Source organism: Andrographis paniculata, unplaced genomic scaffold, assembly GCF_009805555.1.
Source record: "Andrographis paniculata isolate CXL003 unplaced genomic scaffold, ASM980555v1 Contig55END, whole genome shotgun sequence".
In the NCBI taxonomy this organism is placed as follows: Eukaryota; Viridiplantae; Streptophyta; class Magnoliopsida; order Lamiales; family Acanthaceae; genus Andrographis; species Andrographis paniculata.
The window spans coordinates 2,794,062-2,809,833 of record NW_026137590.1 but is presented as its reverse complement, the minus strand read 5'-3'; the positions used below and the strand labels follow the sequence as shown (position 1 = coordinate 2,809,833).

At 35.2% G+C, this 15,772-nt stretch overlaps 1 protein-coding gene across 4 annotated transcripts; it reads left to right on the top strand.

The window, feature by feature from the left end:
- The first annotated feature begins 4,072 nt into the window (after nucleotides 1-4,072).
- Nucleotides 4,073-12,021, top strand: LOC127256348 (SWI/SNF complex subunit SWI3C-like). 4 transcript variants are annotated; one of them, XM_051282320.1, is made up of 10 exons: nucleotides 4,073-4,270; nucleotides 4,917-5,486; nucleotides 6,000-6,535; nucleotides 6,684-7,014; nucleotides 7,100-7,173; nucleotides 7,263-7,508; nucleotides 7,719-8,190; nucleotides 10,822-11,631; nucleotides 11,722-11,811; nucleotides 11,906-12,021. In XM_051282320.1, exons 1-8 carry the CDS (start codon nucleotides 4,252-4,254, stop codon nucleotides 11,067-11,069), a joined length of 2,496 nt encoding a protein of 831 aa, XP_051138277.1. In that variant the 5' UTR covers nucleotides 4,073-4,251; the 3' UTR covers nucleotides 11,070-11,631; nucleotides 11,722-11,811; nucleotides 11,906-12,021. The 4 variants fall into 4 exon arrangements, with proteins under 4 accessions (XP_051138277.1, XP_051138279.1, XP_051138278.1 ...); XM_051282322.1 differs by lacking the exons at nucleotides 11,722-11,811; nucleotides 11,906-12,021 and adding an exon at nucleotides 10,385-10,573 and having other exon boundaries at nucleotides 10,822-10,933; XM_051282321.1 differs by lacking the exons at nucleotides 10,822-11,631; nucleotides 11,722-11,811; nucleotides 11,906-12,021 and adding an exon at nucleotides 8,744-8,933.
- The last annotated feature ends 3,751 nt before the right edge of the window (nucleotides 12,022-15,772 follow it).

Sequence of the window (15,772 nt, the reverse complement as noted above, 5' to 3'; positions counted from 1 at the left end):
ATACTCTTTGACTAGTAAGTTTTCAGGTCGAACACGGGGGTTTCAAGTTATGAAATTAAACTAATAAATACTTAATGAGTTTGGCTGATTTGGAAAAGCATTAAGGTGGCTCGCTGGCGAGCAAGCCGAAAGATGTAAAAGATAGGAAAGTAAATAAAGTAATAAAGATGAACGGTAGTAATTGTGGGCGGAGTGACGGCTTGCGGGTGATGGGTGTTGTGAATGCGCAGATGAGCGGATCAGTAGAGATGGTAGGTGAGTGATATATATAAGATGATTTGCGAGCGGTGTTTGATAGTGATGGTGGATTATGTGAGGCGTCTTAAAGGCTGTTTTGTATGGCCACAATCCATCGTCCAATTTCTCAGACCCACTCTTACGACTTTTGTTAACTGTGGTCTAGAGGATATGTTTAATTTTTATATTTGAAATCTCTATTTGGACGCTCACTTGGGGATGATAGGGAGTAGTTAGATACTGGCGAACACCATACTGTTGAAGACAAACCTGTAGTGCCTTATTAACAAAATGAGTGTCTTCATCGCTGATGATCATTCTAGGGACTCTGAACTTAGGGAATAAAATGTATTTAAGGAAGCAGATAACTGAGTGGGCGTCATTAGTAAGGAGTGTTTGCGCTTCAACCTACTTGTTCATATAATCCACTGCCACCAGAATATAAGCTTCCCATCGAGTTCGGAAATGGTTCTATGAAATCTATTCCACATACTTCAATATGTCAACAAACAAAATTTCTCTGAGGCATCTCATCCATCTTCGAGATAGAGCCCAATCTTTGGCATTTATCGCGAGATTTGACAAAGACATCAACATTTTTTTTTATAGGGTAGACCAATAAAAGTATGACTACAAAACTTTGGCAGCTGTTCGCTGGCCAGCAAAATGCCTTCCTACTAAGGATTCGTGACACTCATCCAAGATCAACGGAATTTCTGATTCAAAGACACAATGTCTAATCATTCCATGTAAGCCAATGTTGAACAAGTATGAATCATCCAAAAATAATTCTTTGCCAAACTAAGAAGGTGTTTCTTTTTCCTTTGAACTGTACGGGCAAAAATTGTCCATTAGCTATAAAATTGGCCTGATCTGCAAATCATGACTCTTTAGCCTGAACAAGGAACAATTTATCGTCTAAAAAGATTCATTTATACATGTGGATGTGTCCTCCAACCGTCTTAATTTACTTTAATGGTCTTCCACAATGTTCTTTTTCCTTTCCTATCCTTTATTTCTATATCGAATTCTAGGAGCAGCGGAACTCAGCGAATCAAGTGGGCCTTTATCTCATTCTTTTCCATCAAATACTTAATAGCCGCTATGGATTATGGTCAATTACAATTATTCAAATTTATTTTTTTTAAAATAAAATTAGAAATATAACTTAAAAATAAAATATTATATATGATTTACAAAAAAAAAAAAAAAACCATCTTATTTATTAAGCGAATACAAATGGAATCTAAATAAGTAAAAAAATATGTCGCTTCACAATTTTACAGTACCGAATAAAATGCTCAATGAATCAAAGAAAAAAAAAAATTAAAATCCTTATAAATTCTTGTTTTACATCGCAATGAGTTAATATGTATATACATATATTTTATGTAATAACATCGGAGCAAGGGATTGATTGAAGTTTCACCATGGAAATGAAGAAAGTTGTTGGGTAGATAGTAGAGATACATAGGAGTGAATACGGTTTAGATATTTACAAATATTTAGGTATTTGATATCCGAATTGAATCGAACAAATATTCGAAATTGTAAATCGTAATCGAACCAAAAATATTTGCAATATTTGCAAATAATTTGAATCGAATCGAAATAAAATATATATATATATATTAAAACTAACTAAAATTCTAGTTAAATAAAAATATTTGCAAATATTTCAAATATCCGAACCGAAACCGAATATAATTATTAATATAAATTTTAAAATATAATAATATAAATATATTCGGTTAGGTTAATCAAACCTAAAAAAATATAAAAAATCGAAACCGAACTGAATCTAACAAATATCAAATATGCAATATTTGTAGTTGAATCGAATTTGCTCGATTAATCAAAAATTCGGTTCGGTTCAGGTCGGTTCAACGGTTCAGTTGGATTTATTTGCTCACCACCTCTATAGAGAGATACAGGAACATGCGGTGTGCGTGCAGGCATCGCTGTTGGGAGAAGCGATTACCCGGAAAGGAATTGGTATAGCGCAATTGAATCTCGAGACTGGAACTCCGATCTACGAAACGAAGCGGAGCCTCTTCTCCTGTTCTTCATCCTCTTCAACCTTCTAGAAGCAATCTTCGGAGGTGCGTTAGGGCTTGGAAAGTTCGTCACTGATGAGGAAGAATTGCTTGATGCGTAACTGTAGATTAGTGTCTGCCATTTGTCTACCTGCAATCATTGGTTGAACAAACCCTACCTTACATTCCATGAACAAACAAACAAACCAACACTTTTATCACAATTAATGCCCAAATTTCCAGGAACTTGTCGAGTGATCGATCAATCACAAACTACATTCCATTTCAGTACTCACCAGTCGCCAGAATTCATATCGTGATCTAGGTACAGCATTCATGAATCGACACGCGGCGGAAGATGGACCCAGGCAGCGCATCGCATGAATTCCCTGCACTTTCGAATATTGCACGAGGGGCCACTGAAAAACTTGTATATTTAAACAAGACCACACAAGAATGGCACATGCACATCCCTTGACGATGAGTGACTAGTTTGCATGGTATTAAGTTCGGCCGACAAGTTTATTGGTATACACTTTCGGGCAGCGATTGCTAATTTTTACGCCATTAAAAAAAGATCTTTATTTATATATTTTATATTTTATGCGGGATAAAATAGATATTTTATTTTGAAAAAAAAAAATCATGCTACATTAAAGAATACATATACCTAACTAAAAAGAAATTTTGATTTTAAATTAATGAAAGGACAGATAATAGAATGCAAATAATAAAAAGCAATTGCAATCAACATGCAATCTCTATATACATTGTTTTGTATCAGTTTTTTCCAAGAAATTCCTCAATCAAGAAAGGAAAAGAAAATTCAGAAATTAGTTCAACCACCTAAATAATATTTCAGGTTTTGAGTATAAAATCAATATTTGAGATTATTATATTTGATTGTTTAAAAAAAAGTTAAATTTTTGAAACAAAAATAATTTTACAAATCAACAAAATCCAAGGGACTTACGTAATTGACACTAAGCAATGTATTAGGTAGATAGTAATAATATTATAATCTGGCCACCAATAGACTAGACTAATTGAACTATTACGATCGACCTTTAATAATATTTTCAAGATTTAAAGTATAGAGTCGATTGCTAATATATATTAGGGTTGATTATTTTATAAATGTTAATTATGAAAAAGAAATTTCTTTAAAACGAATTCGATCCACTGGGCTAGCGTGACAAGATCTAAATAAATAGTTTAGAACAAAAGAATTATATTAGGTCGAATTGCTTTAAATTTATACATCATCGAGAAAACAAATAGTCCACAGACCCACTAGACCTATTGGGCTGATGAGACGATTCTAAATAATACTTGAGGCTTTACTCTGGGCTTATATTTATATACTTTAATTGGATTTGACGGATGAAAACGAATCATCTAATTAAATTTTAGCCCAAAAATAAATCGATAATATGGTCCATTTGATCCAATATAAAAAGTTCTAGGATCTTCGATAGTATCGAATGGATAAGTTTTTAAACCGCCTTAAATTTTTTATAACGTTGAATTATGTGATTTTACATTAAATATTATATAAATTTATTCTACCTAATATATAAAAAGTTACTCAATTATAATAGTTACTTTTCAATGAATTATGAATGTTTAGTCAGACAACACTGATAATTTTGAAAATGCATTCCTAAAATTTATTTTAAATGGAAATAGCAATAATTACGTATATTTAGGGACTAAGGTGCAAACACAGCGCAGTCCCAGCTGCCTGTAATAAATAAAATTGGAAAAAGAATAAATAGAGGAAAAGGGCAGAAATGCAAAGGACTCTTTCTCTCTCTACTCTCTTCTCTCTTCTCTCTCTTTGCATCTCTCTTTCACACACAACACACACTGCGAAATCTCAGCTCTCCACCTCACTAATCTCAGAGGCCACAAATCTCTCCCCGTTCCCTTAAACCTCAAGCCCCGCCATAAATCTTCTTGATTTTTACATTCAGCAATGCCGGCGTCCTCATCTGGTAAATTTGTCTAAACCCCTAATTTTACCTTGTACTTGTTTGCCATGGGGCGCCCTGATTTGTGTATGCACAGTCTGAGATTGATGAGTTGTTGTCCTTTATCTGCTGATTTCTGGATTTTGTGTAGTGGTGAAGGGTTTTTATTTTGTTCTTTTGGGGAAAATGGCCGTATTTGCCTGCCAGATTGTTGAATTGAATTATTGGGTATTGTTTTAGCTTTTGGGCGTGTTCTGTTGTTGCTGCCTTTTTGTGAATTAATTACTAAGGGAACTTGATTTCAGGTTTTGTTTTGCGATGGAATCTGGCGTTTCGGATTTCGTGTTTTCCGCAATGTGTAATATATTTGGCGTTTTGTTAGATTTTGTTTGTCACTTGTGTTTACGTGGTGAAACATGTGGCTTATGGGACTATTGCTAATATAGAAAATGACGATTTATATTTATGAATATGGAGTTTGAAGTGTACTGTAGTTGAAACGATTAATTATGTTATTGATGTTGGAAATGTATTGCCCTTTAGCTCTCGTGCTGTTCGTTCTGATCAACAAAAGTTGCTTAGTTTCATTAATTGTGGTATTTGGGCTAACTGAAAAAACTGAAGTCGTGCACTTTTGTTTCTGTTTGTTCTTTTTCATATACTTTTCAAGAAACAAGAGCCCGATGGAGAAAAAGGAAGAGGGATCAAGCTGCTGCAAGGAGATCCAAATTGAAAGAGCATGAAGAAGATGCAATGGAGGACATAGAGGAGGAGGAGGACGCTGATCTTGACCCTCCCAACCACCTCCAGGAAGGGGAAGATGATCCCCAGCACCACACAGAGATGACTCATATCTCTGGTGAAAGAGAGAGTGAGAAACTGGTTGATGGGGGTGTCCGGATCTGTGATTTCCCAATTGCAATCCGAAGGGAAGTGAATAGGCCACACTCATCTGTTTTCAGGATTGTGGATGCTGAGAGATCTACTCTGAATGGTGGGAGCAGCAGGCATGGGCAAGGTGGAGTGCCCATGTTGGAGAATATTTCACATGGGCAGCGGCAAGTTCTATCAGCCGTGCCCCGCGATAGTCCAATCCTTTTGGGGTATCAGCAAGATGAGGCTGCTAGCTGCAGTGGGGCTGGGTCGTATGTCATTGCTCCTCCCAGGATTGCTGCTGGCAGCGGCATGTGCAAGAGGCTGGGGTCTGCAGGCCGCCCTCATTCTTTGCCAGTTCATTCTGGTATGTTCTATCTCTATAATTTAAATTGCCATACATATCTTATGTTCTCCTTTATATGTTTTGTATGCTTTATATCAAATTTCGACAATAGAAACTTGGTGGAGTGTAAAATTGTTTTGGTTAAATCTGAAGTCCTGTGATATAAGAAATAGTCATGTTCTATTTGAAATTATCTGTGAGTTTGGATGTTATAAGTAAGAAACACTGCTCACTTGGGTTTATGCTCGAACATAATAATTGGTGATGTGATGTGATAAGCTTTTGTGGAGAGTTAATGTAGTAATTCTCACATTGTTGCAAGCTGTCAGAATTCAATGCGTGCGCGCTAGGTGCGCATTACGTGTTATATGCTGAATTAATTCCTTGAAATTTTTGTGTTTGAATTCTATTCATTAGCTGATTTTCTATTATTTTCATTCTCCTTGTGTCATTTTGGAAGTTATCTTGCATTACTTTTGCCATTCTGAGCAGAAACCATCTAACTAATTTTGCCTTGTTTTGTTGCCTAAACAGAGTGGTTTTCACTGCAAGCCGTTCACCGACTGGAGAGACAGGTTGTGCCGAACTTTTTCACTGGGAAGTCAGCCGAGCACACCCCAGAAAAGTACATGGCAGCCCGAAACTCCATTGTTGCTGGATACATGGAGAACCCCGAAAGGAACCTGACAGTTGCTGACTGCCATGGGATGGTAGCTGATATCGAGGAGGAAGATTTGAGTCGGCTTGTAAGGTTCCTGAATCACTGGGGAATCATCAACTATTGTGCTACCTCACCTAGTCATGAGGCCCAAAGGGATGGGACTTACTTGTGTGAGGACACAAATAATGAACTTCTTGTGCCTTCTGCTGCCTTGAATTCTATTGATGGTTTGATCAAGTTTGACAGCCCAAAGTGTAGGTTCAAAGCCTCTGATGTTTATCCAGAGCTAGCAAGTCAAGCCGCGGATAAATCTGACTTTGACAGTACCATCAGAGAGCATTTGTCTGAACGTTGCTGCAGTTGTTGTTTTCGGTCCATTCCGACAGTCTATTACCAATCTCAAAAGGAGGTAAATGCTCTGTTATAAAAATAATACTTGCTTAACTTAACATCATTGCTTCTAATAACCTACTTCAAATTTGATTGCTTTGAAGTGATTATTTACTCGTTCAAGGGGAGAGCACTAAATCCCATATAACTAACCTTTACAATTACAGGTTGATGTCCGCTTGTGTTCTGATTGTTTTCATGAGGGAGGATTTGTTCCTGGTCATTCAAGCCTTGATTTTGTGAAGGAAAACTCCATGAAGGATTATGGAGAGTCTGATGGGGATAGTTGGAGCGACCAAGAGATTTTTGATCTGCTGGAAGGAGTCCAGCTTTACTCCGAAGATTGGAATAAAATTGCTGAGTTTGTTGGATCAAAGTCAAAATCTCAGTGTATTCTTCAATTTCTCCGTCTTCCTCTTGATGGCGCACCGTTGGATGATATTGAGGTTCCAAGCACATCTGGATCGTCAAGGAAGGATTCCGAACCAAATTCAAATGGTATGTGTTACTGTTACCCCTCATACTCAGTGGCTATGTATAGCGAGAATTTCTTTGAATTTCCTTTGTATTCATTGTGATGCAGGTTCCTCTTCGAAAGACGATGGTATGGAAAGCAAGTTACCATTTTCAAGTTCTGGAAATCCGGTGATGCACCTGGTGAAGTTTCTTCCTCATTTCCTCTCTTTTAAGATACATTTGTTTTTTTTTCGAATGTTCTTGTACATCTCATCTGCTGCTGTTTACAGGTTGCATTTCTCGCGTCTGCATTGGGGCCAAGGGTGGCTGCAGCTTGTGCACATGCATCCTTGGCTTCATTATCGAAGGACAGCCGAGACGAAAGTCCTAATCCAGAAGAGGGTGCAGTATCTGCTGCAAATGTGAGGGCTGCTGCAGAAGAAGGCCTTATAGCTGCAGCCTTGAAAGCCAAGCTTTTTGCAGACCATGAGGAGCGGGAAATTCAGCGGTTGTCTGCAAATATTGTTAATCACCAGGTGATATTCTTGTTCTCATTTTATGAACTTATTGATCATATTCATAACCCCTTTACCTGCGCTGTTCCTGTTTTCTGTTTTACTTAATTTTTGGGAATTCTGTCGGGATTATCTTGTTTAACTTGATTGCATAGTATGTCCCAATTTTTTTCCCCCCCCCCCAAGTTCTACATTTATTAATGCACTGCAATCTAACCACACTTCTTTTAGTTGAAGAGATTAGAGCTGAAGCTGAAGCAGTTTGCTGAGATCGAGACGCTGCTGATGAGGGAGTGCGAACAGATGGAAAGGGCGAGGCAGAGGATTGCTTCGGAGCGTGAGCTTTTGGCATCATCACAGTTTGGATACGGCGGGGTCCCTCGACCTTTGGGCACACCAGGCGTCGCTGCTACTGCTACAATGAACACTAGTGCAGGAAATAGCAGGCAGCCGCAGCAAGTTCCAGGCTCGCAGCAGCCTTTTATGGGTGGATATGGCAACAACCAGCCGATGCACCCTCACCTTGCCCTGATGCAGCAGCCCGGGGCAGTGAGTCTGGCTGCGAGGATGCCCATGTCAACCCGGCAGCCATCACCATCATCAGCTTCTAGCTCAGGAATGTTCAACCCGGCTTCCACCCTGCAGTCTATCCCCGGCCATCCGAGCTCAGGCCTGGTCCGTCCCGTGGAAAGCCGAGTTCAGGGTAAGCCCTGATGTGCTTTTATGTGCTTTGTTTTGGGAGTGAAAGAACAGATTATTTTGAGAGGATGGAGTGAAAGTACAGATGGTTTTTGAGAGGCTGGAGTGAAAGAAGAGAAATTTGTGGTAATTTGGGGGATGAAGGAGAATGAACAGGCGATGATTATTTGATTTTGGTGAGTAAGAGAGAACAAAATTGATAATTTAGGTGAGGAGGTTGAGAGAAAGAACAGGAGAAAGGTGGATAAGCATAGCACATTTTTTATTTCTAACGTAGCATATATAGTTTCGAGCTTGACTTAGATGACATGATATGCATCAACAATGAATGAATGAATGAAGCATTATTGATTCAGGCTGCAAGGCTTTTTTATGTTAGAAATTTGATTTGAATAGATGAATGCAAAATTTTGAATTGATTTTAGAAAAATTGTATGTGTGGTATTATTATTATTATTATTATTATAATTATTATTATTTTCTTCGAATTTTGATAGTAATTTGTCATTTAAGATTTGATAATACAAGGGTTTGTTTTCGTCTTACTTTCTTTGTAGTTTACGACGAGCAAGATAGTTTACTTATTTATTACTCGAAGTACAACACACTTATGTCAATGATCAACACGCAACACGTGCGTATCAAGATATCAATGCGTGCAAGACTCGTGCGCTACTATATGAGAGAAGCCACCATTTTTTTGTTTATGATGTAAGAATCCGCCAGTTGTGCTCTACGTAAATCTTCGGTCGAACTTAATAGCCTGTAAATTATGCTCCACAAAACAAACCACAATTTTTATTTTTTTTTATTTTTACTTCTATATGGTTTAAGTTCTCCAATAATTTGGTAAACAATTTTCTTAGACTTCTACCCATTGGGGTCGCTGAGCATGGGCCTTTTGGCTTCATAATAATACTACTATTTAATTGAATACTCAATTTTTATTATTTTAAATGTTTAAAATGAATTTATTAGTAAATTGGATTAAATTATCTCTTTCTCTATCTTAACAAATGAAATTTTATATGAAATTTATCAGGCATATATTTTTTATTTTACAAAATAACTTTGTAAATAACTTCACATATACAGTGTATTCAATATATCACTTTACTTTAGAAAGTGCAAAAATATTTTTCTTATCATTATATATATATATATATTTCAATAATAATAATTAAATAAATAAATGTTGTAACCAAAGCTTTATGAAATTTTATTTCTCTTTTTGCTACCAACTCTCACAACTCTTTTGTAATAACTATAAACGTTAAAGATAGAAAATTTTCATTTTAGGTTTGAATTAAGGTTATTGATTGCACATCGACTTTTTTCAACAAAGAATATCTATCAAAAATTTGTTTGAGTTCATGTATTTCTTCATATTTTTATTTTGCTGTTATTTCAGTTTTAGTTGCGGACCATTGATGACTGACAAATTGATATGTATGATAAACATAAAACTATTAAAAATTTATAATATATACCAATTGTTTGACGAGATGAGTAAAATGAGAATTCTTTTAAGTTTTTTTTTTTTTTTTTTTTTTTTTTTTTTTTTTTTTTGTCTATTCATTCATCTAGGGTGTGTTTGTTCGGGGGTTTGGATTGTGGATTGGGATTTAAATAGTAAAAAAATTGAATTTGAATAGTTTATGATGTGATATAAATATGTATTGATGTGATGTTTTGAATATAAAATTAATTTTTAGTATAATATAAAAAATTAAAAATAAGTGTTTGATAGTGATATTTTTGGAGAGAAAATCTTATGTGAATACTATAAATCCACTCCAATCCTTCAAACAAACACACCCTAATGTTTCCCTTTACCAATCATATATAAGCTTCCTTAGAAATATGAATTAAATCTCTTAACTATATTTACATCTATGCTAATTAAATTAGTCACATGATAAAAATTATCATTCATTTTAGGCAAAATAGCTAAAAACCCCCATTTGGTTTTACGAAATCGCTGAAAACCTCCTCTGCTTCTAAAATCCCAAAATACTTACATGTGGTTTCAAAATTGCTACATACTCGCCCATCCTTCAAAATAACACTAACGGCGTTAAAAATTGCACGTAATGGACCGTTATACCCTTATGTGTATTTTTACTCTTTACTTGGAAGATAGGGTTTTCGATCGTGATTTCACTGTACCCATTCACACCTCTCTGATCGACGCCCAGGTCCGCACTCTCGACGCTTGGGTCTGCCTCACTCTCAATGCCGCCGTTTGCGCTCGACGGCGACGCTCGCCCACACAGCCATCGATCGCATCCCTGTTCCATCTGCGTTTTGACCATCGGCGCCCAAATCTAGGGCTTGAAAATCGGGTTTAGGGCATCGACTTTCTACTTGGGTATAATTCCTATAATGTGAGTAGGAACATATATTCTTGCCAAAAAAATTAGATTTTAGTATCATTCGCCGTTCCTTGAGCGACGACTCAGGGGCAATATCTGCTTGGGCACACATATTTTTTTCTGAAAAATACGATTTTAGTAAGATTTTATATGTTTGGGTTGGATACATTATTCCCTCAATTGTTGTGCATTATTTGTCGTATCTTACTAATCTATGTGGCATTTGATTCATTTTGGAATTCGATCTTTTTTTGGTGCAGCGATCTTACAGTCAGTAGGTTGTGGTCCCCCAATAATGGACCATTTATACACGATATATATGTGGGTTGGTGGGTATAATGAGTGGGAGGGCCCATGTCGTCGCTATAGGGGTGGTAGGAGTGTTTGGTTTCCAAATATTGACAAGGATCAAATTTATTACCGTGCTCTCTTGGATATGTATGTCCGCCCTGGGGGAAGAGCAGGGGTTGTAGAACTGACACATTGGAACCTGATGTCATGGAGCTAATCTTCGAGGTCCGATTTACACAATTAGATGCGACGAAGATGTTTTGGAAATGTTCAAGATCCATTACGGGAAAACTATGATTTCCATGTACGCCGATGATAAAGGCTTTCCAATGAGAGTATGCAATCAGAACGGGCATCTAACAAGGAATCCTGAAACGGATGTACAATATCTAGAGTGGCGTAGCGAAGTAGGGGAAACCAGGGGTCCGGCCCACGCGCCTGTTAGGCAAGATGATGACAGTGAGGATGTTACTAATGACGTGGTTGTTGACGATGCAATGGTCATGGATGATATGTGCGGGCTTAGGAATGATGATTTTTAAATCGAAGGAGTTGAGGACTTAACATATGGATTTGATCCGCACGACGAACAAGTGGATCAAAAAGGAAAAAGTATTGCACAGTCGGGAACGGAGGAGGAGGAGAGCGATTGTGACGATGAGGACGATGAGAGCCAGGGGGTTTCGAGTTCATGGGTGATGAGGAGCAACTTTGGACGGATTATACCGAAGGAGTGCGAGGTCATAGTTGGCACCAAGCGGAGCATGCAAGCCCTGTCGGTAAGATCTGCTACCATTTACATGACTTCGTATCTTTTTTTCTTAATGATTTGCAATAACACGTTGCTGAAAATTTCACAACTTGTGTAGATGAGGGTGTCGATGGAGAGCCATGGATGGATTACAATGAAGGAATGGGAGTTCGTGGTTCGCACGAGCTGGAGCACGCAAGCCCTGTCGGTAAGATCTGCTACCATTTACATAACTTCGTATCTTTCTTTTTTTTTAATTGATTTGCAATAACACGTTGCTGAAAAATCTATAACTTGTATAGATGAGGGTGACGAGGATGACGGTCACAACACTGATGCCGACGAATACTGAAAGGATTTACGAATTTATCGAGAGCGGCAGAAGGAGACTGCATGTGAAATGGAGCATTACGAATAATTGTTTCTAAATCTGAAAACTGAATTCCAGTGTGGTTTTACAAATCTAAAAACTGCATTTCAGTGTCTGCATTACTACTAGTACAACACTTCTGCTACTAAACACCACACTTGCCAATATTTAAGAGAACACAAGACGAGAGGAGATGAACCGTCGAACGTATAACAATTATTTAAAACAAAACTTTCGGTATGCTAAGCAACATGGCACCAATCATAACAACCTTGATGTACCTCAGCGTAGCTCGCAAGGCTTTTATTTAATGGCCTAGTTCTTCCACAACTATTTTCAGTTGAGACGCTTCATCCACAACCACTTTTATTTGTTTGAGTTGCTCCTTATCAAGTGCTGCAGATTGAACCTCCGGCTCGCCCATTTTATCACCACCGTTGCTCCACTCCCCAATGTGAGTGCTCACCGGATCAAGCCAACGAAAAAAATCACAGGCTTCAAGGCGGCAATTGCAGAATATTTTTCCTTGTGTTTCCTTCGTTGGACCGACAATACGGATTGCTGCAGCAGTCCCACACTTACATCGTGGACATCAATACCTTAGATCAACATCTCCCCGCCCCCTAGGCTTCGATTTTGAGCTGCTAAATGACATCTCTAGTAAAATTCAATGGTAGATATTAAAATGATTGTAAAAAGACACAAATATATCAAGCACTTGCTTCCAGTTAAACAATTTGTCAGCCACGTAGACTTCACTCCATTTCATTGCAAAGTACCGCAAAAATTACAAATTTAAGATTGAAATTAGATCCTAAACAAAATCCAGTCCGATTAAAATAGTCTAGTGCAAAAAATTAAGGGGTTTATTTTTAAGCTGAAATACTGAAACCAATTACCCACAAAATTGATTCTAAAAAAAATTACAGTATTGCCGCTGCCAATTACATACAAATGGGATTTGGAGTTTCCAAATGAATTACCAAAACCAATTACCAAAAAAAAAAAAGTCCAATTCGCACATCAGATCGGCACACACAGAGATTGGAGAAAATTGCAACTTCGCTGAAGACACACGCCTATACGAGAATCCGATTCACGAAAAAACAATATTCATACTAGATCCACAACAATATTGCAATCTCACTGAAGAAAACCCAAACCCGATTTGAGAAAATCAAACACGATTTCATAAAGAAATTTCGGAAAAAATAAACACCAATTTACGAAAGCTCGACAAAATAAAATAAACTATTGTTAAAATTAGATATACCTGAAGTTTGTGGAATCCTAGCTTTGGCCCCAATAGGGTAGATGCGGCGTGGGACTTCAATCAGTGACTGCGATGGTTGGGTTTTGGGTGAGAAGAAGATAGGGTGAAATAAGCAAGGTGAACGACAAAATAATACATATATTAAAGTCTGAGAGTATTTTAGTAACTTCGCGGTGGAATCTATCAGTTTCTAAACAACAAATCGCATTTGAAGCGCGTGAGATACACCATCTGTTCAGTTATAACGGATGGGGGTTTTCCTGCAACAATTTTGAAACCACATGTAAGTATTTGAAATTTTAGAAACATGGAGAGTTTTCAGCGATTTCGTAAAATCACATGGAGGTTTTACGCTATTTTGCCTTCATTTTATAATATATATATATATATATATAAACATAATAAATTTACGTTGAACTTCTATCGGTCAAAAACTAAATTGTAATATCCAATAGCAATAAGGTCCATAAATAAATATGAGAAATAACATGCAAAGAATTTCATGACAACATAATGTTGATGGCGAGCATATTGATACTGTTGGCATTAGTGATATAAAAAACTGATAACATGCAAAGAAGCAGTGACGAAATCAAACGCCTGAAACTCGCACTACAAAAAAATAATATATTTGTAACGGAATTTCGTCCCTAAAGTTCACGTAGCTAACATAATTTCATTCCTAATTCCGTCTCTAATGTCATTAGTAACGGAAAAAGTAGATTTAAAGACAAAAAAATTTTGTTACAAAAATAATTTTTTCTTATAATGTCGGGGGCAAAATATCTGTTAAAAATTTTAATATTCAATTAGTAAATTACAAAATAAAATAAATAATAAATATTTTGTTCTTAAAAAAAATTCAATGTCATAAACCAAAAATATTAAGAAAGGTAATTCATGTTTTTAATATCCTATATTTTGATATTGTTTCTTAATGAATTTATTTTTTTAATTTTTACAAAATTTTCTTTCTATACAATAATTTTTACAAAATTTTCCTTCTATACAAATAAAATAAAGAAGAAGTAGAAAAAATATAAAAATAGCTATATGAATGTTTAAGATTTATTATTATTTTTAAAAAAAAATATGTTATATTTTTATAATTAAAAGTTGATATATTATATATTATAATCTATACAAGGCTGACAATACAATATTTAAATAGAGTGAAACTATAGATAAATTTTAGGAGTTGAATGAAAAGAATTTTGAAGATGAGCAATTTAAAATATATTAAAAAATTTAAAAATTTTACATATGAAAAAAAATAAATATATGCCCCCCAGCCACAATGTGCTTCCGTATATGCAAAGAAGCCTTTGTATATATATAGTGATTGTCGTTAGATATTGTAAACTGTGTTGGATTCTAAAACTACATGTGTCAATTCTACGAGCGCTTAATATCGAGTAAGTTATATTATACCCTATTGTATTTTAATAAAAATACACAAAATATCTCATATTTTATTTATTACGTAAAATTATTTTATGTTAAATTAAAGTATGCACAAAACTCCCTATTCATTCAAAGTTAATGTTTGATTGTAAATACACAGATAATTATATAAGTTTTATAATAATAAAAGAGGTTAAATATTTTAAAAAACCTTATTTGAATAAAATAACAATAAATAATTGACCAATATTTCATTTTATAATTTAAAATATACTTTCTCCGTTCTGGTTATCGTGTACCATTTTTTGTAGATACAAAAATTTAGGAGGGGTATAATTAAATAATTATCGTATATTAAAAATAATTTTATATTAAAATTAAATAGCTAATTAATCTAATTAAAATTAAAAAAAATTATAAATTAAAAAATTTAAAATAAATTTAAATTGTATAATTCTTTTTCGAAAAAAAAAAGTTACAGAATAAGTGGGACGGACGGAAATAAAAAGATGAACACGATAAGTGGGACGGAAAGAGTACTATTTAAGAAATTTTACCTTTTCATTTATATAAAATTTGCACAATTAGATGGGCAATTACAACCAAACATCTAATTTGGACAAAGAGTGTGTTTTGTGTGTACTTTTAAGTTAACATAAGAAGATTTCATATAAGATATTAAAAAGTAGGCAAATATTTATATATATGTTATTATATATACAGTAAGTTAAAAATACTAACAATGAGTATGATTTAATTACATGAACAACTCAAAATTTTAATCAAATTATATAAATATAGATAATGCGTATTAAGTAAGTTGATTTTATTAGTTACATATTTTTTATTTCAAAAAAGTTAAAATAGAGTTATATTAAGTACCAAAAATAGCAAATAAGAAATAAATACTTTTTTCTTTCCACAAAGATAATGGTCCTCGTTCAAATGAATTGAGTATACTTCTTGCAAAGCAAATCTTATTCTTTTGATTATTTTAAAAAAAAAATTAAAATTTTAATGGAAATATGAACCGACAAAGTTCTTAAAGCTCTGAGAATAAATCATGGCAGAGAGTTTACTTCTAATCTTTTTTATTGTACAATGAGGAGTATGGGATCTAGT

Coding starts and splice junctions, on each gene's coding strand:
- LOC127256348 (XM_051282320.1), top strand. Junction 6,536..6,683: donor ATTACCAATCTCAAAAGGAG/GTAAATGCTCTG, acceptor TTACAATTACAG/GTTGATGTCCGCTTGTGTTC. Junction 7,174..7,262: donor GAAATCCGGTGATGCACCTG/GTGAAGTTTCTT, acceptor TGCTGTTTACAG/GTTGCATTTCTCGCGTCTGC.